This window comes from Pezoporus occidentalis, unplaced genomic scaffold, assembly GCF_034315485.1.
Source record: "Pezoporus occidentalis ecotype Australia unplaced genomic scaffold, CSIRO_AGI_Poc_V1 ctg30, whole genome shotgun sequence".
Lineage (NCBI taxonomy): Eukaryota > Metazoa > Chordata > Aves > Psittaciformes > Psittacidae > Pezoporus > Pezoporus occidentalis.
The window spans coordinates 4,936,094-4,960,325 of NW_026914941.1; the positions used below are offsets into that span (position 1 = coordinate 4,936,094).

At 37.9% G+C, this 24,232-nt stretch overlaps 1 protein-coding gene across 1 annotated transcript in view; it reads left to right on the forward strand.

The window, feature by feature from the left end:
- Nucleotides 1–5,148: 5,148 nt before the first annotated feature.
- The window catches only part of LOC134168111 (rab proteins geranylgeranyltransferase component A 2-like), a 66,976-nt gene continuing 47,892 nt past the window's right edge, over nucleotides 5,149–24,232 (forward strand). The window contains exons 1-3 of the mRNA XM_062627461.1: nucleotides 5,149–5,276; nucleotides 16,698–16,764; nucleotides 24,158–24,230. Coding sequence (XP_062483445.1) covers nucleotides 5,228–5,276; nucleotides 16,698–16,764; nucleotides 24,158–24,230 — 189 coding nt within the window. The 5' untranslated portion in view covers nucleotides 5,149–5,227. The remainder of the gene's footprint in view (nucleotides 5,277–16,697; nucleotides 16,765–24,157; nucleotides 24,231–24,232) is intronic.

Here is a 24,232-nt window from a genome sequence, read left to right on the forward strand (position 1 = left end):
AGGTAGTTCTTCTAAACCCTGAGAAGACAAGACTGAAAACCTCACTATGCAATAAAAACTATTTCAACTAATACTGCAAATTAAGTAAGGCAGTAGCTGAATATCATTAGGCACACTTGTCCATATTTACTAACCTTGATCTGATTTACTGCACAACTTTAAATAGGAGTTCTATATATGCAATCAGTTTCTTTTGTCTGTTGTTTACTGACAATTTCTGAAATATTATAATTGACCAAGACTTTTAGATGCTGGAATATGCAAATTAGGGAATTGCTGGGACACAAAGCATTAAACTGTGCCTTGTAACATCCAGTTTTATAATGGCAGAATTTCAGTAACTCTTTCCAATTTACATCGATGCTGTAATATAAAATTTTGTTCTAACAATGTCATTTCCTGCAGATGAAACAGAAGAGATTAGTTATTAAGAGTATTTTTAAAATGCCAAGTTATCACTTAGAACATGTAATTAAGCTATACAAACATATTTGATACATATACAAAGCACATATATTCTCTGAGTTTTCATAATTTAAATCCTTACTATCATAGGTAAGGTTCAACTGTCTATATCCAAAAAGATTTAAATTACATTGCTTGCTTTCTCTTCTGCCTTACTCTGCATTATTCCACATTGTTTCTAGATCACACTTTTGTCTTTGATACCAGTCTCTTCATTGATGTTAGGCAGAAATTGACTGCTGCCTATTCCAATGTATCTGCAGTGTGGATATTCCACACTTCAAAATTAGTTTGACACCAGTGTAGGAAAGCTTTTTCTCAGGTAACTGACTTCACCATCTTATTGACCAGTCTTGAATTTGGGAGTTTTACTATTTTGAAGAACCATTAAAATTTCCATTTACAGAATGATGACACAGTGGTGATAAGTTGCATATTCTTTTATTCATTTAAACAGGAAGAACGGGAAATCTATATATGGTGCAATGTCTGAAATAAAAGTGATATGCAAACTTATGCCAGAAATACCACTGTGTCTTCTCAAGAAACTTTTAGATACGGTAAAGAGCACATTTCAATCCACTGGGAAAATGAAGGAAACTTCTGGTAAGGAACACATTCCTTTAAAAATTTACACCCAATGCATAGTCACGAACTCCTGATTATTTTTTTCTGAACAAGTATAAAGAAGTTTTTGTACTTTGTCTAAGTATATTGACATTATTTCAGTTTCAAAAATCATAGAATCATAGAATGATTGGGGTTGGAAAAGACCTTCAAAGATCATCTAGCCCAGCCCCAAAATAATTTACTCCATCTGTCTCTACCTAAGGAGGCCCAAAAAGTACACTTTTATAATCTGAAAAGAGAAAAAAAAAAAAAGCTGCAGAATGAAAATAAGGAAGGTAAAAGCCTGTTTTACAAACATGCCTGAATGCTTCAAAAAATCCCAACCCTACTATAAAAGAAGATCCAGCAATAATAATTCATGTGCTATACCAGCTTATTTTAGACACTGTCACAGAGCACTGAGAGAATTCATCTAACTAAATAAAAACTGAACTGACACCATATATTGCATATAATGCATTAATAACAAGGTTTTAGGTCAATGTAAATCAAGATGCAGTCTGATTCTACTACCAGTAGTTCTCAGAGTCTCCAATTCCTAAAGTAAGTGTTCCTCCACATGTCTCTAAGAGACAAGCAATAAAAACTGCAGCATATTACTCATCATCCTAGGTTCATCAGCTATTTTAAGCATTAAAGATTAGCTTGTAGCATAAAAAAAAAAACCTGAACTTTTGGGCTATTGAAAAGACTATTTCCTTCATCCTGTACATGTGTAGTTTTAGGAAGCCTGTAATACTCACAGTCAATCCGCAAGGAAGCTGAAGTGGAGCCTCCCTTCCATAGGGTGCCAGTTACGCTGGTAGAGCAGCCTGATCAAAGCTACAATCCTGTTTTTTCTTCTCTGTGCTCACTTTGTACAAGACAGTTTTGACTGCAGTGAGAGACCTACAGAATTTTTGCAGAGTGTCATTAATTAAAGATTGGGAAAACAGACTTCTCTTGCATGCTTACAGAAGTAGAGTGAAATGTATTTCTCTTTCCCTGTCTCTCTAAGCAATCCTATAATTTACTCACATCTTACTAATCACAATGGCAACTTCAAAATCAGTTTCAGCACTCCTTAGTGAGAAATGTGGATTTAATTACCTGGGGGGGTTAAAATGTTTAGTTCACTGATCTACCAAGGCCAAGATTACTGTATCAAGGGACTATTCATACCATTCATGGGAATTAAGTGTCTACATTCAATTGAGAATTTGCAGGTTACTTATATTTTATTAGAGGCATTAGACCCTAGTGTGTTTTATGGGTATGGTTGGGACCAACCACTGCAAGCAGTGACAGGAAGAAAGACTGATACAGATAGTGGTAACAAAGAAGTTAGAATAAAGGCGTATCAGATTTTAGGTTAAATTTGGAAACAACTAATATTGTCATAAATATGCTTGAATGTAGAGTGGCTGTTTCTGTAGTTAATGAACAATCTAGTTTGTGCATGCTTGAGTGACTGACAGTTTCGTAACAGCAAACTCTGTATGACAACCATGCATAGCTTCAGCAATAAACAAACATTTTCTTGCTGCCTGAACTAATGAGCCATTTAGTTGGGATAAATCGGGTTATTGAATGGATGTTTCAGGCAGCTAATAGGCCCAATCCTGGTGCTGATTCTCATTCAAACTGGTACTCAAGTAGAATTAAATTCTCTATCCACTGAGTGAATAATGGAATGAATAATGAGATTTCACATGAGAAGTCACTGCAGGATAAAAAGACTACATAACTTTAAAAAAATCATCTTTGTGAATACAAAATATTTCCTGCTTGGTTTTGGAGGAAGAAATATTTGATCAGACAATCTGAGACTAGACCCTGAGGTTACGAGAAACTCCAAAATTCTAATGCTTATTCTTCCTGATTTTATTTTGGGCTTCAGTGTTTCTACCTGGGAAAAGAAAAACACACAGTTTATGATGGTTTGCCAAGATGACTATTTCCAAAAGTACTCTGATGAAGTCAGAGTTGGAAAATTTGCTTATAGAAAGAGTATTTCTAAAATCGGCATCTTTAAATTGATCTTTGCATGCATCTTTCTGAACTGTTATTGCTGAAAACACTCTGTAAATGATCTTCAATATTGTGAATTATTTCATAAAACATAGAAAATCAAATGTATTTAGCACAAATGGTTTAAAAATTGCCTTTAGTCTTGTCAGTGTGCGTTTCAGAATGAGTTTTGACAATTCTAATTGATGAGACCTAGTTTAACAAAATATAGAGAAATTCTGTAATCAGGCCACAGGATGTTCTGTTTAATTACGATGGTGTGCATTTCTATTTGTTTCTACTGTAGAAGATCTATTCGTAAAATGAATGCCCATTTTGTGGTCTGTTATGCAGAAAATGTCTAATCCTGTGTTTGATTTACTTTGTTAAATCTTCTTTATTGAATGTGCTTATTCATCCATGCAGAATTGGGTATGCTGCTTTCTGTTAATATGACACTGCAATTAAATAGCTAAAGAGAAAAACATGTTAAGACATTTTCTCAAGGTCCATGAAATTCTCATAAAAAATATTCATACTTACACATTTTATCTCTGTATTTGCTGATATTAGAACTGTAAAGTACAGAGATGTATTTTTGTGTTTTATGGGACTGACAAACCTTGCAACTGAAGATTCTGAATAACCATTTTTGTCAAATAAATAGTACTTAAAAGAATTTCTGGTCCAGTGGATAACGACTGTCATCACAAAACTGGATTGCACTGATTGCATCTTGTGAATGAAGCTAACAGAACTTGTAGAACCAAACAGTAGCATTCTGTGGTGGGATAAATACTGAGGCATTTGAGAAACAGCGAGATGCTGGTAATGAAACAGCTCTGTTCCAGTGCAGTCCTACAGTTATGCTAACCAATAACAAAAGGTCTTCGCAATGAAATTCTACTTTCAGGAGTATGCACTCCCTCAGTAAGAAAAGGATGTGCAAAGAGGATTTGTCTTATCTGATCGAACCAATGTAGTGATGCTTTGTTCCTCAACTCCAGACATTTCAGGTCAGGGTGATCCAGCACTTTAAGAATGCTGGAGCTAAATTTCTGTTGTTACACATTAAAAAGCAGAAGTGACAGCTCCATTCACAGACTTGCACTATGGAAGCTGCAGAAAAGAATATTTTGTATTACTTTTTTTTTAGTCTGTCTGGGGCAGTTGAAAGCATAAGGCATGTAAAATTTGATCTTGCTCCTTTTCTATCTTAATCCGTAACTACTAATTTTCTCTGTTACATATTTCTTAGCACGTTAATCAAGTACTGATGATGTTTAAGTCTATGTATTTTTTGTTCTTGCATTGTTTGATGTTTCCTGCTAGACTCTTCTGCGCTGTACTCAGCTCTAGGCTTGCAGCACCGCAGGGGTAAGGTGGTCTCTGGTTTCCATTAGCTGCCTTATACTGGTTGCACTATTCTTTTGCTATGGGAACAAGGAGCTTGTAATAAGGTGTTAACAGGCTGCTAGCTGCTTTATTGTTACTATTGATTTAAGGTGTTAAGACTTTAATATAATCATACACAATGAATCATATTAAGAGATTAGTTTAAAGCTGAACCAGCCATTAAGTTCAAAATAAAAAGCAACACACTTTCTAGAACTTTCTAGAACTTTTCCCTGGCACAGGTATCCTGTGCTCAGTTATTTTGCTGGCATCACTGCATCTGGCTTTTTCAAACATGGCTTTTTAGTCCTGTTGATCCTGCACTCAGACTGGTGATACAGAAGGGGCACCCTTGGAATGGTGGATTCTGGTTTTCACTCTTCATTTCTTCATGAGGTGAAGGAAGACCTAAGTGTGACTTAAGGCTTCAGAGGAAAAGTAAGAGTTAATGTCAGTTGATGGGCTGAGAAAAACAGAGGTTTTTGAATGCAGAGAACAATGTACAGTCCAACATATAATATGGCTGTTAATTAACAAGCAAGAATGTGAGACTAATGACTAGAAATAACGCGCTAACACTCTTTATTTCAACGCAGAGGCAAAGCCCGCCGCCGGCCTCCCACACGGTTTATATACCCCTCCACCAGCACTGCACCTCCCGGCAGGCCCCGCGGCAGCGCCCGGAAGCTTTGGCCGCTGTGCCCCCCATTTCCGGCAGCGCCGGCCACATGACGGTGCTCCTCCCAAGATGGCGGACAACCTGCCCTCGGAGTTTGATGTGGTGGTGATAGGGACCGGTAGGATACGGGGCGGGTTGCGCCGGGGTTACTGCGGCGGGGGACGGGCCTGCGGGTGGCAGCGGCGGAGGGGCTGGGCGGGCAGGTGGTGTCAAGGTGCTGGCGCTCGAGAGGGGCAGTGGGAAAGCGGGAGGCAGAGCTAGCAGCTGAGTGCAGGGGCGGCAGCGTCGTCTGGGGAGGGCGGGCCGGGAGGGGGCTAGGCTGTGTGTGGCTGCCGAGAGTACTTGCCAGCACTGCGCTGCGCCAGTGCCCCGGGCGCTTGCAGGCCGCTGCTGAGGATTAAGTGTCAAGATTTGCTCACAAATAGAGGTGTCCCGGAAGTTCGTGTGGCGCTGGTTTTCGCTGGGAGGGGGTCTCCCTGAACCCCGGCCCCATGAGCCGGCGGGGCACACCTGCTGCTCCAGCCCACCTGAGATAAGGCCCTTGTTCGGTTTTTTGTAAAGCCTTGTCTGACTCTGCCACCCTTGGCAGCCTTTTTCCTGAAACACTGTCCTTCTGGACGTGATTACTTTTTGCACTGAAAATAGTTCTGAAGAGCTAAACTTCACGGTGTTGCAGAATGTATGGTATATGTTGACTACCTTTTTTTTTTTATTATTATTGTTGTATTCTATAATACAGTAGCTTTTCCCTATCTCTATGCCTGCTTATGAATAACCCAGAACTTTTTTTGTTTCTTGAGTTCTCCTCATTAAAGTGTATTTTTCAGTATATGAACAAATATAAGATTGAATGATGGCACATATCAGAGACTTAACTGAACTTTCAGGAACTGCCTGCAGTTTCTGTATCCTGTACAAGTGCATCCGGTTTGCTGTTCAGGTGAATAATGGTGGAGATCTTGAATGTCTCACTGAAACATACCACAGCATTGTAACTACAAGACAAGTTTAAGAATATTTGTTCAGAATTAAGGTACTTGCTGCTTGTGTATCATAATCTTTAAGTATGGAAATAGATTTCTGTTTTGTAGAACACAGTGACAGTGTCCTGGTTTGAACTGGTCTTGTTAAGCACCACCACCACCACCCCCCTGCTTGAATTCAGCATTGAGCTTTAGTCTTAAAATATTCAATACATCACTGTTTATGGGTCCAAGATTTACACTTAGATTTCATTTGCATTTATGAAGAGCTCCCATGATCAGCTCAGAGCATTGGTTGCAGGACCAGAAGTGAAGACACTTGAAAACAATACTGTTTTCCATGTGAAATCAGGAGCTGTGTTTTTGGAGTTTACTAATCTGTCAAATTGTGGCCTTCAGGTTTCAGACTACTTATCCAGTAGGTTGGGATAGAATGAGTGAGTTTCTTAATGTAATTGCTGTTTTCAGTGTTTACCAGGAAAAAGTGATCCCCTTACGGTGTATGTATAACTTCTCAAAGGATTTCTCATTTACTTCTGAAGTCTGTGAGAGATTATAAAGACATACTGTCTCTGTAGATTGTAACTCTACTAAAAGTGCAAAATTAAAGTTGTTGAGCATCTTAAGAGATCATCACTCTGTTGTATGGAGTGGAAACCCTGGTAATGAGTCTGACATTTTCATACATGTCCAGATTTGTGACTATTATGAGCATTTGAGAAGAACAGTAAGTAATGAAAAGCTGAAGTGTCAGAAGGGCAAACTACTAAAAATTGTAAAATTTCTCTGATTTTTTGAGGATAATTCATTCTGTATTGCCATGAGAAAAACAGTGATGTGGAAAATTAAATGAAACTCAAAAGTTTACAAAAACAACATTAATGATAAGCTATTTAGCTATTCTAGCTACTAAGGAAACTAGAAGGTGAAAACAGTAGAAGTAGCTATTGTAGCTACTAAGGAGGCTAGTGAAGGTGTTACCTCTTTAGAAGAGCTGACTAGAACTTAGATAAATAAGACTTCATCTTTTAATGGTTCCAGTGCTGCCAGTCTTTTCTTCTGGAGCTTTTGTGACTAATCCACTCACTGGCAGCCCTGGCGCTGAGGAGAGCGCAGGCCAAGGGAGCTGCCTCAGCAGTGGCAGGTGACTTGTGTGCTGCCTTTCACGACCCGTCGTGTGTTGTGCTTGCTGGGCATGTGTATAAGTAGTATCAGGCAGCTCACTGTGGAGGAATGGTGGTTGATGGTGGGATGTCAGATGGAAGAGACTGTGTATGCTGAGGCAATCCATGTACACTGTTAGAAGACTTTGCCTGGAACTGGCAGTTCACCAGCAGACTGAACTGTCTGTCCCAATAAAAGTTGGTCATGCAGGAACCACTAAATATGATCTTCCCTGCTTTGGAATGAGCTTTGATGTTGGGGGAAAGAGATTCTTTGAGCTAAATTTTCCCTCTGAAATACTGCTTTATTTGGTGGTGGTAGTGTGAATTTGCACTGAAGGTTGTGGGTTTGCCCACCTGTAGAGATTACTGCTATAGGCAATTTCAAGATTTTCAGAAATCTGCATTTTAGGAATTATTTTGTCTTTTACTTTTTTGTATTCCTTTTTACCAAGAACATATGTAAATGGTGACTAACGCTGCTGACTGCTTTTTAAAATCTGTATTAAATTACTCAGTATGGAAGATTATTCGAAGTAAAACTTTCACCAGTCTTCTGTTCTGGGAAATTACTCCTGGGAGAACATTTTAGCCTTGTCTTCAAATCTGTTGTTTTCTGATCTATAACCAGTGCTGAGTATACCTATGGATATTTAATTATCATATTGTAATAACTAGAATGTTTGTGTTAATGATATTTTTAACTGCATAGTAGCAATTGCGTTCTTTTCTGCACGTGTGGCCTTTTTCTGGTTTTATAGTTGGTGCATCTGTTAATTTTAGTAATTAGATTGAGTGGTAACATTAGATTTGAATTTGTTTTTATTTCAGGCTCATTTAACTGCTTCCCTGTAGTAAGCTTGATGAAAATGGAACCTCACACTAAATTTTAGTCATCAGTGCTCCATTTAATGCTTAGGTTCAATAACTTCATCAATATTTCTAAGGGAAAAGTAAATTCGCTTATTGAAAAACCTACGTTTCCTTTACCCACATTAAATATTTTCTTGCATGGGCAAGTTTAGAACAATATGGATGTGTAGTAGGAAAGTAATTAGTACTGGTGGGTTCAGCAGAAAAAGTTTCACTACTATCATGGAATTTAAACCCGTAATTCTAAAGAAAAACTAGATAATCATGTGATGTAAAACTGGTGGGCATATCTTGAGATTTTTGATGGCAACACAGTAGGAGAATTAAACCTGTTCTGACATTGTTCTTTTGTTGTACCCCTTTTTTTGTTGCAGACTTGAAGTCAGTCCCATCCCTCCACCCCCCAGCCTCTCATACCCCTACTTTCCTGCTTTTTTAATATAGCACTATGGTCAAGTTACCCTCTAACCAAACAGGAATGGATTGACTGGGTGATTCTTTGCCAAAGTAGATACTATGCAATACCATCAGTCCTCAAAGTATTTCTGATATTATGGAAGGTCTTTGAAAAGTGATACCCAGTCATTTTTATTTGTATAAAGCCTGCAGGATCTAGATTTGGAGGGCTGATGTAACTGCTTGCTTGAGGAATTAAAGGTTGGCATTAATCATGTTCATTTAAATGAGTTCATTATTGATAAGCTTTTGTAGGCTCAACTTTTATATCAGTGCAAGTATTAAAAGGGTAGTACATTTATAGCAAGAGGGTATGAATTCTATGATAAATATTTCTCTCAAAAAAACAGGTATCTCTTTGAGAGTGACACCCAGAGCTAGGAGTCAATGACAGAGCTTTTGTCTTTAGGCAGTTTTCAAGTAGGAAAATTCATAGGCAAAACTTTCAGCAAAGTTGAATTTCTAGCAGAAACCACTGTAAGTGCAAAGATTTTTAGCATGGCTATGCATATTGATAAATGGTGTAAATTAGGATGCAGGATTATCCTTACCTTGAGTTTCTTAAATTGATTGGATTATATTCAGTTTTCACTTCTTAAGCTTGTCTCTGATACTCCAGAAGGCCTGTATTAATTTTGTTGGTGAAGTTGTCAAAGAAAGGCTATGGCTCTTTAAAAGGTGGTTGTATTCAAAGGTTTCTCTGCTAGTAATCCTAATTTTTTTTCTAAAAAGGAGTTATTCTTTATAAAAGCAGTCACAGTAAATTTTCTAGTTCTATGCAATTTTCTTTCCATTCTGGTTTTCAGTGGTTATAAATAACACATGAAATGACTTTCAAGGTAGAAAGCAGGAATCCATTTTGAAATATTCTATAAAATAAAGAGTGATTTATGGTTTAATATGATTTTGGCTGAAAGCACTCGGGCTTTGCCAGGTCATCAAAGTCCTGTCAGGAGAATCTATTATTTATTGTTCGATATGCTGGGAGTGGTGTAAGTACTTTATGTTTATCTTATGTAAGTACAGTGTTAGGAAAAATCACTTTGAAATACTAATACAATTTTTAAAACATACCATGGAAAACTAACATAATATTATAGATGTGAATTCGGAATTTAGCCTTGAAGATTGATTAAAAAAAAAAAAAAAGAAAAATTAATAATTTCTAATGTTTTCATTCTTACAGGATATGTTTAGAATGTGCCTAGAATGTTTGCTGATCTGTCTTGTGTGCTGATACATTGGTTACATTAAATAAAATCCCTCACCCTGAAGTAATCAACTTTCAGTCGTAGTTCAAAAAATGATCTGCCAAATTGGGTGCTAGTTTTTTAATCTGATGTCCTGAATCAGTGTCTTGGACATTCCATGAGTGAAATGTTCAGATGCAGCAGAACTTTGATGGGCAAAGACAATGTGACTCATCTCGTGATGCGTTTTCTATATAAATGTTTAAGAAGCTAAAATGCTGTTGTCTGAATTTCATGTATGTTCATTTTTCCGCTATCTTTGATGCTAATTTTCCTGGGCTGTTATGACTTGAAGCCAGATTCAGAAAGTGTATTTTCTTAACTGGTTGGGGGGGGGGGGGGGGTATTATGATTATTTTTAGTTCCTCTTCAGAGAGCACTGCTTGGTTTGTTTGAACATGATTTTTAGTAACAAGTGAAATTTTTATTTGGAGCATAAGTGCCTGCTTGTGTTCATTTTCTAAATATTTGCACCAGCTGTGAGATTTGGGGTCTTTCATTGCCATGTTCCTCTGATGGTGCACAGATAACTGTATGGAATTACTAATATAGAAGAAGAATGTTTTTACTTGTGGCTCCCTCCTTGACCATTTTTTACCTGCCTTAGTGGGTTGTCATTTCTGTACCACTACCATCGTCTGTAGTGCAGAACTGTTTTCTGATACTGTTCTGCAGTATGAGCATATAATAAAATGAATCAAATTGATTTTAATTAGCTAGCTTTAATTTAAAATATTATATACAATAAGTATTTCAACTTTGTTTGCAGTTAAATTCTAAAATGCCTTTTAAGTTCTACATATACCAAAAGCATACTGTAAAGATGATGTGGTGAGCTTCTCCAGAGCCAGCTACTCTTCTCAGAAGTTTAGATACAAACAAAATTCATTGCAGTTGGTCAGCTCTCTGACTCCAGAAGATTGTTTTGAAATTGTCTTATGTTCCAGCATTTTTAATATATTTCCTTTCAACATTTTATTTCATGAAAAAAACACTTGTGATTTATTTAGTAGATACAGTGAAGCATATTAAACATTTAAACCTTTTCAAGATGAATCCTGTGTAATTCAGTAAAAGCTTATCAGCTGATGACTGGGAAATAGTTTACAGTGAACAACTCGGGAACCAATATGCTTCCACACGTATGAAGCTGTTTAGTTTATAAATTGCTTGGGGCAGTGAATATGTCCATTTAAAGTCACTTGAAGAAGCAGGGCATCACTGTAGCATTATGCATAGCTACTAATCAGAAGAAACACAATGTGGAAGCTTGAAATTAATTTTTGATTATTCAGAGGTGAAATAACTTTCATTATTTTGTAAAGCCTTTAAAATCAGTTGGCTTTTAAAGCTGAGGAAGTTTCCTAGCTTAGCAGTTTTGTCTAATTTTAATTTTGCTGTGTTGAAACTAGAAGTGGGATTGGTATCTTGATAACTGTATATAATGTGTAGATATTTCCTCTATGTCTTGCTTATTTACATCTAAGACATTATTCTTGAAAATGGCAGTATGGCTGATTTTGCTTCGTAGGGAAGGTCCAGAAATTCATGTAGTGGAGAGTGTCTTGATCCAAGGCTGCTTGAAACAACCAGATGTAGACTTCAAGGTCAGCTTGCAGCAGCCACCTCTGTGAGATTTATTGAGATTAATCTGCTTCTTGTATATCCAGGAAGGCTCCAATAGAGAGAGTGCTTAGGCAGCTGGCAGCGAAAGCTGGTGCTACCAAAAGCGGGACTGTATTCTTCATCATGAGATAGACAGTATTAACACCAGTTTCATGACAATTTGCTGGATTACTTCATTCTGGTGCTGCAACTGACTGTGATGTAGTCCCAGAATCTCTTGCAGCAGGTGACTTAAAGTTACACATAAAAGTTCGTAGGACTAATGTCAGTTTATATGTGCTGGAGTTCGCCATGTCTGCATGTTTGCTCCTCTAAGCAGAGCCAGCTTGTTACAATTTCATCTGCTTGCCAGATTTTTTTCAGTATCTTCCCAAGAGGTTGCAAGAAGTCCAGAGAAGGGCAAGTATGTACTTACGAGTATGTACAAGTCAGTACTCTTCCTGGACCAACATTAGACCTAGAAGTTGGTTCACTTCAACTTTGCACTTGTATTTCAGTGTGGCAGTGTCATGTGTTTGTGTGAATGCACATCTTTTCTGGGTAGGTGCCAAGAAGTACCTATGAAATTCTACCTATTAGAACATGTTAATGACCAAGATATCACTAATGAGTAAAATCTCAAATTTTCTACATATTTTTCTATCTGTCTGCAGATGTGATGTCCTGTTTCACTGAAATTTTAAGTCAGTGTTTCCTTGAAAAGTCCAGAGAGGCAAATTGACTTAATACTGCATCTGATAAATTGAGGTTAGTCAGTAGAGAAAGAAGGCAATGGTTTTAAGGAATGGTAAGATTTCAACTGGTACTGATCAGTCCTCCTTCATGAAGGAAAACTCTTTGTTTTTCCTGGTAAGGAAAATTAGGTGCAAGACAACATAATGCAAGTGCTTCATGTGGAAGCATTCTCAAGGGGGAATATGAAAGGGCTAGAAAGCTCAGAAAGTGTTTATACTTCTTGATAACATGCACTGCTATTTCTGATCTGATTCTGCCTGAGATGCTTCAGAGTCAGCATATTAAATTGATAGAAGGATTGTATGGACTCCTTATTCCTCTACATAAATCCCTCTTGTGCTGCCAGATGTTTATGTATAGCATACTGAAATCTGGGTCTGTTGCTGCTTTCTTGTGTTTGGGGCATGGGATTCCTATTTAGGCTTCTAATTGCCTGCCAATCTAGAAATTGCCTGGATTTGGAATCTTATTTGAGAAAACATTCTTTTGGAGTGGCCCTTTTCATTTCTGATACAGTAAGATGGGATGTGTGCTGTGTTTCACATTAACATGCATGATAGCGTAGCATGAAAGTACTGGTCACTATTAATTATATCGGAGGACAGATATCTTGATAATTCAGTAATTTGATTATCAATTTTGATAGCAGTGTAATCTTAGATATTTATTTTTAAGTAGTCTAAAAGGAAATGTAGATTTTCATTTAGATCTTGCTGTTCTTTGATCCAAGTTATTGGATCCAGGTAGTTCAAAACCATGAAATGTTATGAGTGACGGAGGTTGTAGTGCTTAGTCCTTCATCCCTTAAACTGGCAAAACCAGAAGTTGACTGTTCCCTGAGAAGGATGAGTGGCAGAAAGTGTTAGAATAATCCTTCTTAGAGATAACCAGCATTATTTACTCATTAAGCATAAGTGAAACTTAAGAATCAGCACTAGGGATATAACCTTTCCCCGGGAATTCTCTAATAAATCATTATCTTTGAACCAAACTGTGAGAGAGGTTTGGAGTCTGCACTGGCCCATAGCGAGAGTCTGAACGCATTTCAAAATTTTATTATAATCCATTTTAGAGTTTTTGAAAAGTCAAAATTCTGAATAGGGAACTGCTTCCAAATAGGAACAATTTATAAAAATAATATGTTTCTCTTACTGAATAATTTGAAGGGGTCCTATTTTGCACAATTGTGTGAGCATCCTGTAGAAGATAGTTCAGCTTCACGTGATGCCATTAAATAAATCCCTACCATTTCTCTAAGTAGGCTTTTCCAAGTTAGTTATTTTTTTCTTGGGTAAAGAGGGACTCTCTATAACTATATTATAATAGTTTGCCAGAGCCTTCTTTCTTGGAAAGGGCTACTATAAGGTAACCATCATGTAGTCCAGATCACATGTAGGAGTAACTTGCATTTGAAAAAGCTACCTATTTTCAGTGTGCTTTTATTTCTGTTGGAGAAGAAAATTCGAGAGCTAGAGCCAAGGCACAGTCTTATTTCTTTGGTTTACTGGGGTTTTGTCACATAAGAATAAATGGTGTCTTACTCCATCAGGTTGTTATAAGAGCCCCTCCAAAAGCTAAAATGCATGGGCCTTGCCTTCCTACACTTTCTCATTCTGTTGCCAGCAGGTACTCGAAGGGGCCACAGTATCTTATAAGCAGAGGGTTGGTGAAGAAAATTGATGCCAGCTTTCAAGAGCAAGGAAGCTAATTCAGGGAACAATTTCACCCAAGGTTAATGGAAGAACAGACCTCCAACACAGTATCAATTGGATCGAGCTTAGAGCAATCAGTTATGCCCTAGTAGCTATAACTCCAGTCCTGGTCAGCCAGGCAGCACTGGGGATGTTTTACAACACTTTCTCAGTGGCTTTTATCAATAAGGAAGGAGAAAAAGTTTCTCAGTCCCATTTCTGAAGTAATATTCTTTGTGCCCAAATGAGGGAAGGAAAACCTTTTTCAGGAACTACAAACAAAATAGGAGTTTTAAATTCTATTCCAGATAGTTTATAGGAGAGCAATGAAACATATGAACACTTCCAGAGGACAGCTGAACATGGAGTTGCGTTCACGGAATAAGGCTGTGTGCATCCAGGACTTTATGACAGCCTGAAGCTTGTGCTGCAGTTACAGACTTTCTTCTTGTCCAGCATGGTCTGTGTTTTGAGTGCATCAAAAAATTCAGCTCTGAAGACTGTTGGCCTTTCTGGGCTGTGAGACAAGTGTCCCAAGGTCTGATGCAATTTTTCAATCCCTCTTTCTACCTCCAGAGATTAATTCCGTGATAAGCCTTCACTTGCTTTGGAAGGTTGGCTGTGCGAAACCATTGTAACTTTTTCTGTGTTAGCAATTCAGAAAGGGATTTTCTTCTTTTAATCCATTAAAATAGGGTGTTTAACCCGGAAATTTTGCAGGGAGTTTGTAGCTGTTTTCCTGGAAATTTTGTCATGTCTGTGTTTACCCTCCTTGTCTATTAATACAAATGTTTGTACTTTTGGACTGTCAACACCACCATGAAACTAGTCTGCTGAAACCTTCCCATCTAGCTGATGTGAGAGGAGGTCAGAAATGGCTGAAGATGAGGATAAGCAGGTTGAACCTCTTAATTTTGGTTGTTGTGTTTTGCCTTTGCTGGCTTAAAGAGTTCGAAGCTGTGGTCCAGCTGGGTGTTTTCTAGACTGCACTTCAGATTCTAGAATTACTGAAGACTAGCTCAACCATTTGAGGTTATTTTTCCCCATCTTTGAGTGTTAAATTGTACTTAATATCTCCTGAACGTCTAACAGCTTCTTACTTGAGGTAACTGAAAACTGGTACCTTACAAGGAGTGAATAGTTGTCCAGTAACCTCTAATGTACTGCATTATGTGTTTTTAGTGAATCATCATATGGCAACATACTGACATTTCATTTGTTTGTGAAGGCAGTATTCTTTCTGAAGAAACAGACAACTGCAGGCCTGAAATTCTCATGCAGATGACGTTTGGCTCAAATCTAGCTAGAGAAGTTTGTGCCCTACCACACCTGCTTTTTCTGTTCTCAGTTCTGCCTCTCCTCAGTTGTAGTGGTACAGCTGCTCCTGGTGCTGTGCTGTAAATCAGATCAGCGGCACACTCCTTTCACTTTGTTTAATCTCATCCCTTAATTGAATATACATTCAAGTGTCTGCTAATACCTAGTCCCTTAGATTTTAATCGCTTTTACTGATTTACCTGCTTAAGCAGCCGGTAGATAATTTTAAAAGAGATTTCAGCAAAGCTAGTGCCATACAGCTTTTTAGAGACTGAGCTATACTGCTTTTCTGAATCTAGTCAGAAATCCAAGTCATCTAACTGCATGTAAAAATCTGGTGAGTGGGAGTAGGAGCTAGAGAACAGCCTCATTTAATGACTTTCCAATTGCGTTCATGTGCCATTCCAAGAGGGTTTTGCTGGTAGAGAAATATCACTGGCCTTTGGTGTTCGGCTTTTGGTTTGTTTGCTTGGTTTTTGGTGTTTCTTTGGGGTTTTTGTTTGGTTGGTTTTTCGTTTGTTTGTTTTTGTTGGTACTATTGATCTTCTGAGTGTAGTAAAAACATACTGATTTGACAGAGTAATTGCATGATGTGGGAGACATTGATAGGGATACCATGTTAAGGACAGCTATTTTGCATATGTTCTGTCCCTAACACTACCCTTGAATGTGAAGTGGAAGTACACCTGCCCTTGTCAGTTTAGTTTTAATGTTTACAGTCAGGTCTTGGTCTGCATACAGTATTGAGTGTGCTCCTGGGCACTCGTTTGGAGCAAAGCAATTAGTTTACTCGGAAGCCAAGTCCCAATAGATTTCTGAGGTCTGTTCACACTGGAGATGTTTGCCAACAGATGATATGGAGGAGATGATACTGTGCCGGATTCTGCTGTCTGCTGTATGCAATTGTTTAATGCCATCCTAAGAGGCTGATGCCTTCATGCTCTCTGATGCATCCTTGGACAACATACCAGGGTATGCAGCACTTCACCATAAATTTATTTTAAAACACAGTTTTAATGGATTGTTGCTCACTCTTCACATTACATCAGCCACTTTGAAGTGACCAAAAATAAAACAGAAATGACCTCAGATAATGCCTATCTGTATCAGGAGGGATACAGTTACAGAACATCCCATTACAATTTGGGTATCATTGTGCTGGCGAGTGCGCAATCTGTTTATGATAACGAGGTGTCTGGAGAAGATACTGATGACAAGCTTTAACTCAGAGCTAGTCCTGTTTGCAAGTGAGATGCGCCATACAATTATTTAACATGAAACAGCGTTCATTATTTTTACAGCATGAGGGTATTAAAAATTTCAGTGACTCATATTATAAACTTTGTTTTATTTAAACCGTCTGTTTCTGACCAAGTTCTAACTCTGCTTAATTTTATAATATATCTTGGCATACTGAGTTCTAAAAATTGCATGTGTCCTTTCAGGTTTGCCTGAGTCTATTATTGCAGCGGCATGTGCTAGAAGTGGCCAGAGAGTTCTTCATGTTGATTCGTAAGTTACTCCAACAGTCTTCCTTTTTAGGAATTAAACTGTCTAGAAGTATGTCTGTGTCTATGTCAGCGTGCCCTTAGGGAGTTGTGTTTTGCACTCATCTGGCATCAAGTAATCTTAGCTTCTGTCTCTACCTTATTTTTGGGGTGTTATAGCCATCAGTAGAACAGCAATTTTTGCATGCTGGCTCAGTAATTTGGAACATAAATGATGTGGTCAAGGATGCTGTTCATGGCTCCTTCTTCCATTCAGACAGGAACAGTTGCAGGTTTAGTGTCCTCTGTCAGCATTCTTCATAGTAATTAACCCATTCTGGTTTTGTCAGAATTGTTACCAGAACCATTATCATTTCATGACAAAATGTTTTATTAGTATCTCATTTGTATTAGATTGCTAACCAGAATATTAAACCATTTATTTTAGAATAAACAGATATAGAATGCATAAAACGGTCACATTTGGATTTAAAGCTTGATGCATATGTTACCAGTAGACTACTTAGATTTTGTCAAATGAACACTTAATGTTTCAGTTTTTCACATTCATTGCTTATCAAAGTCTGTAATAGTCACTGGAACTTCGATTTCTTTTTGTGCTGATTTTGGTTTGGATAGAGTTAATTTCCTTCATAGTAGCTGGTGTAGGGCTGTGTTTTGGATCTGTGCTGGAAGCTGTTGATCATACAGGGATGTTTTAATTACTGCTGAGCAGTGCTTACTCAAATACAAGGCCACTTCTGCTCCTCACACCCCACCAGTGAGGAGGCTGGGGATGCACAAGGAGTTGGGAGGGGACTGACCCCAGGGGTATCCCACATCACAGGATGTCATGCTCAGCATGGGAAGCTGGGGGATAAGGAAGGGGTGGATATTTGGAGTAATGACGTTTGTCTTCCCAAGTAACCATAATGTGTGATGGAGCCCTGCTGTCTTGGGGGTGGCAACATCTGCCTGCGATGGGAAGTGGTGAATGAATTCCTTGTTTCGTTTTGCGCAGCTTTTGCTTTACCTATTAATGTATCTTTATCTCAACCTACATGGGCTAATGAGTAAGTGGCTGTCTGGTGCTTAATTGTTGGCTGAGGTTAAACCGCAACACTTCCATCCATGCCTGTTTTTAGCTGCGATGAAGAGCCTTTCAGAAATCTCGCAGGAGGAGGCAATTAGAACTGCGGAATACAGATTTTGTTTATTACTGTTTTCACTTAAATATGCTCATTTACATTCACACATGCTTTTGTTTTTATGGTGAAAATTAAGGCTTCTTCTTTAGATTCCTTTCTCCTGTGAAGTTATTTTCCAACTCTAGTGCATGCTAAGGACAGGGGAAGGTGTTTTTAACCAAGGTGTCCTTCACTCATATTAATAGTTGCTGTTTTAATTGATGCATGTGGTCATTGAATCATGGTCTAAAATCTGTATCTTGGAAAAAAAAAAAAAGGAGAAATATTTATGCTGGACAACCCTTCCCCATAAATAGGGAATTTAAGGCATTTAAGCCATCTGCCTTTCGTGTTTAAGTTAGTACTCTTCCAAAAAAGCCTACCAGAACCATTAGAAAGCCCCCATCCTGATGCCATTTGAATTGTAAGTGAAAAGTTAAGTCTTGGAAAGCTTGCTAGAGATTCATCTGAATTTAAGCATCTTAATTTTATCTACTATATGTCCAGATTAATTGACTCATTTCTAGATGAATTTTCAAGTTTCATTTTACCGAGGCAGCAATATAATTGAAAATTCATCAGCATCTATTCAGAATATCACTTTTTAACAGTATATGTTTTTCCCTTTTTGAAGGATCATGAGTTTAAGATTTTTTCAGAGTATAAGAAAATAAGATTCGGGGTTACAGAAATACTTGTTTGTATTAGGTGTGCTACTTTGATTCACCTTTTTTTCTCTACAAAGGTCTGAGTTAAGTTAGGCACACAGTATAGGAAAAGTATATGGATAGAGTCTTTGTTTATAGTTTGCTTGCACTTGTTACCTTGTGTGCATCATTTTATTACTTTTACTCTCCAGCCGTGTTTGCATTTATCATAATATACTGCATAGGTGATTATGGAAGATAGTTTTGAAGTGGCCTATTATAAAATACTAAGTTCTAAGGTTGATTTATAAACACTGTCCAAGCATCGCCATCACCAGTAGCTAATCTTATTCAAAATAGTCACTTCACTGCAGTGTTGCCATAAATTCCTGTAGACTGATTTTAAACTAAAGTTAGCTTCTGCCAAATAGTAATTGAAGGAGCTGTATTTCTCTGTGCCAGCTATCTGTCTCAATAAACGTAAAATCTGTGGTTCTTTTCAGAGCTACATTTACTGTAGATACTAATGAGCTGTTGACATGTGAAATTTCAAGGATATTTTTTAAGTGATTTAGAAAAGTAATTTGCAATTTAAAAATGTGAAGATTGGCACTCAGGTTAAACTTGAAGTTGCTGAAGAAAGGTAGATCAAGACTGAAAGTTGATTACTTGAAGTGAATATACTTCCCATTCCGAACATTCCCATGTTTGTATGCATAGGACTTTCTCCTGGTGGCTTGCTATGTTTTCTGCTTCTGGTCCTTTGCTTATTTGCCTCTTATAATTACATATCTTTATAGTTATGTACTAGTTTGGTTACTGAGGACAGGGCAGTTGGAGGCGAGGTATGTTTAGCTACATTTTGATTTTCAGCATCTGGTAGCATTTGTAGACTACAGTTTTTCTGTTTACATCCTTCCTCATTGACTTAATAATCTGTCAGTATAAAGTTTAATTCAAAAGTATAGGAGTGTCAAGATGCAGGATTTTAACTCCTCTTCTGTGCCCAGTTTGCTCTGCCTGCTTCTCATGTCTTGCTTTTTGACACTGCTTGGCTTTCTTAATTTTTAAGCTTGCTTTGCCCGTAGAGTGCTTGAATGTTCCTTCTGTTCACAATTCTGTTTTATCTGAGCATCCAGAAGCATGATGGACACCCTCCTTGTACCTTCCCCCTCCAAGGTACCTGCTTTTGTAGTTCCACATATTGCTAGACGATTGCTCACTTTTGCCAGGACTTGTAAAATATATAATGTAATACAGCCTGCGTCTTCATACAGCCTTCATTTTAATCTTTGACTTCTGTAAAGTGAGGTAGCTGTGGAAGTACATCAACCAGAGAGCAAAAAGGTTGTTCCTCAAAGCAAGTCAATTTCTTGCCAAATAAATAAAGGAATTCCTTAACCTTCAGTAAGGGAATCTAGGCAAAAAATGTTAATTCTGGTATCTTTTGACCTTTTCTGAGAGAAGTTGGTTTTATTTCTGGTTTGGTTTTTTTTTTAGTGTATGTTCTCATAGCGAAGGTATTGGAGAGTAGAACATAGTCTCAACCAGTCCATGTTAATTTGCTTTAGTTGTGTTCGTACCCCAGGACATAATGTAACATAAGTGACTGCCACCATCACCCTTACGTTGAGCTGAAAGATCTCAAAAGCTGTTTGGGTTAAACCCTTCCTCTTGGAAGGTAGGGAAGCGTAGTCCACTTCTCGTGCTCCTGAACACAATTACTGTCCCAGAATGGCAATTCTTAATACATTTGACTGTGTGCTCAATAGGTAGCACGTGAAACTACTGGTTTGAAACATAAGTCATTTTGTGTTCAGATCCTTAAAATCGATGTGGCAGTAACTTCCTTTGCAAAAGACAGCTACTCTGATGGTTTGAGACTTCTTTCTGAAAGATCAAATGCAGGACAGACACATGCAGGCAGCTCGTGGGAGCAATCATGAGGCATCAGCAGCTTTTCTTCAGACATCACCAGCTTTGACTGCTACACCATGGCTGTTATGACATGGAACCGAGAAGGGTAATCTTAACAAGCATAGGCTGTGAAACCCTTTTTCTCTTCTTACTTACATTTTACTTGTGTATCTCGTGCTTTCAGAGCTGTTTAATTTCTTAATTTGCAGTCTGTCTTCAGAAGGACATGTTAGATATTCCCTTGGTTTGGATTCCAAGAATATTAATCATTTGGAAACAATTTGCAGTTTCAGTGTTCTGGACTGGGATTTGCTAATTCTGTCAAGGTATTTGAAGAAAAATGGTGTTAGTAACTAAGTTAAAAATCACAAACTAATGTGGGAGAAGAGAGAAATCAGCTGAGGTAAAACCATACTTGAGCTACATTTCCAAAACTTTGCAAAAATTACTTCAGCAGTTCTACTGCTTTTAACTACAGAGTGGAGATTTACTAAGTGTGAAGTAAAAGCAGCAGTATTTTAATTAATGTGAAAATCCAGGTAATACAGGAGAAGTTTTGAGCAAATTTAATCTAGGAAATTAACGTATGAGAGAAAAAGAAAACATCCGTGCTCTAACTTGGTACAAAAATTAATTTCTACCTTTGCTGTTACACCTTCAAAATGTTTCATGCCTTTACTTACAGGATAATTGAATTGCTACCCTAGAAAAGGGAGAAAATATCCATCTTTGTAGTTTGCTGATATAACAAGAGACAAGAGGAGCTTAGCCCTTCAAATTTTGGGGACAGTATTGTAGCTTTAATTAAGCTTTGATCTTGACCATTACTTTAAGGAATTCCTCGGTTCATCTTCAGGGCAATTACAACAAAAATACTTGGTTACAAAGGGCTCCTAATTGTAAAATCATTAGTCAACCCTTTTCAGAATTCCTTTTCAAGATATTTACCAAAAAACTTTGCTCATTATGTCAGTAATTAGGTCTGCTCTACCTTCCTTCTGCAGTGCTTTCAGATGAGAAAATTAAGCAATCTTGATTCATCATGTAATGCAGGGTAAACTCATTAAAATTCCGGGGGGGGGGGGGGGGGGGGGGGGGGAATCTGGAATTTCATGCTTCAAGAGAAAATTAATATTTGAGGTGGTATGGCATAGCTTGGGAGAGGTGCTTGGATGCCAGAGAGGAAGGACAGCTGTGATTCATTTTCCATTTGAGAAAGGCCATACTGTCTTCTCAAAATGGATGGAGCAGCACTTTGTTGAAAAGATTGATTCATCTCAACGGTGGTTAAAAAGAAAAGCACTTTCAAAGGAAAATCCACCTGATGAACAGAGGAATGTTTACATCAGACGTGTCTGACAGCTCACGAATCAACTGTTGTAACTCTGTGAACATGACATTCATTTCTCTTACCGAAAGTTTTAATTTGGAGTACTCTAAATATGCATGAATTCATACTGGTGTAGATTCAAGAAACCCAGTCCTAATTTTAGGCAGGTGTTTTCTGCAGTTTCTGTGATCAATGGCCTTGCTTTCTCTGACAGCCAGATTGTATTCCATATTCAAGGAAACTTGCAACTAAACAGCAGATTCCCTTAAAAATAAATCTTCATGGCTTGTGTTTTTTGGAAATCCCAGAAGTGGCAGATAATATATGGATGTTGAACTTTTTACTCAATCATATATTAAGAAGCAGCAGAAATTAGCCTGCACCAGTGACAGCTAAAACAAACCTGATTATCATTGTGTGCAATCAGTTACTGTTTTCCAGTCTGAAATTTGGCAATCAGTTGTTTCATCCTCATTGCTTTGTATTCTGTGTGATACCGAAGTGCAGTTCTTACAGAGCCTCACCCATGTCATTCGTAATAGTGAGGTAAGTATGAACTCTGCAGGTGATTGGAGTTTTTGGTTGGTAATGGATCTGCAGATAGAGCCCTTCTGCTTAAAGTGACCAAGTTGCAGGGCAGACTTTGAGCATTCTCATGAAGTATAGAACCAGTCTTCCCAGTTGATGGCCTTAAACACCTCATTCTGTTGTAGAAGCCGGCCTTATTAAGCGAACTCTGGATTTTGTTGTCTTTGCAGATGTCCTATTTATGTTCTTCACTATTGCCTTGCAGTAGCTGAAAGACTTTTTGAGGTCAGTTTCTAGTCAGGAGTGATTAGGCATTGTTTAGCAGACATCTGTCCTTCATATGCTAAGTAAGCAACATGGCATGGAGCATCACCCTCTGGTTCTGCAAAGGGGCTGACACTCTTGATGAAGCCTTTGTCAGTGCAGATAACCCTTGTCAAAACCATCCCATCTCAAATGGTAGAATCTAACCTGAATTTAATTTTTCACTGTTATCGCACTCACCTCTACAGTTTAAAAGAGGAGGAGGCTATGATAAGATTTGAAGTTATTTAACAGTCTCTGCATTGACCTGTAAAGTGCAAAACCCATCTTCCTCCCTAAATGTTGGCGGGTTGGGGTATTTTAGTGTATGCACTAACATTAGATATCTATCCAAGAGAGTATTTTCATTATCTTTCACGCTTCTGAGGTGCCAACATGCAGTGCCAGAAAACAGGGCTAAATCCTCAAGTGATTTTTTTTTTTTTGTGAGAACTGGTGATTTTGTTTTTTATTTTATTGCTCTGTTATTTTTTCCCATCAGAGCTGTTAAATATTGAAGCTGTGATATGCATGATGAAAGAACCTAATCCAACTGATGTTGAGAGAAATACGGATAGGAAATTTTTTTAAAGGGAGAACAGAGTCTTTGATTAACGGAAGAACAGTTAATTTTCTGTGATTTAAAAGAAGGAAACCAATATTTTTCAGGCAATAAAGTGGTAAATATAAACTGAAAAGTACTTGGGGAGGTATGATCGTTTTGTACAAATCAGTTCCTTTGGCTCCACCTACAGTATATGCAGTTCAGTAAGAATTTTGCAAGAGCATCGTAACAGTCTATAATAAGCGTAATCTATTCTGTAAGCAACAGATAAATAATAGAGTGAACTTTCCTTTGACATAATGGCTGAGAGATGTGGTTTCTACTGTCTGGACCAAGTTTCAGTTCACTTAACCCTCCTCTGCATGTCACCCTCATGAAGCACTGTTAGTTCGAAAGTGACATGTAATGCAATTCCGTTAACTTCTACATCGGCTTCAGTCAGAAGCAGCATAACTGTGCTCATGTGACAAAGCTGTGAGCTCCTGCCAGAACCTGATGCCAAAAACCTGAAGTGGGTTTTCTGAGAACTCTGAAACTTGCAGGCTTGTTGGCTGGGCTGTGCGCTAAGTAAAAGTAGCTATAGTGATGTACGTGTTGGAGTTAGAGGTGTACAGTCAGTCTTGGCCAAGAAGCAATATCATCTGTATTTTCCTCTTACTTATTGCATCACATGTGCTTTTTTAGCATTATTCATTTTACCCTCCAAATACTTTGATTTTAGACTGTAGTCTGGTCAGAGATGCATACAAATGAGTGAAAATGGAAACTTTGCATCTTGTTGAGAGTTCTGAAATATTACACCGATTTTTGTGTTCTGCACCTCTAATATAGAAAACATTTTGAACATCTCAAACTTGGTTGTTTTTTCTTGAAACCTGAAAAGGCTATGTTTTATCTGCCCATCCATGCTTACTGTTGGTTTGTTGTTTTTTTATTTACAGGAAAAATTACTATGGTGGAAACTGGGCCAGCTTTAGTTTTTCAGGATTATTGTCCTGGATTAAAGAAAATCAGGT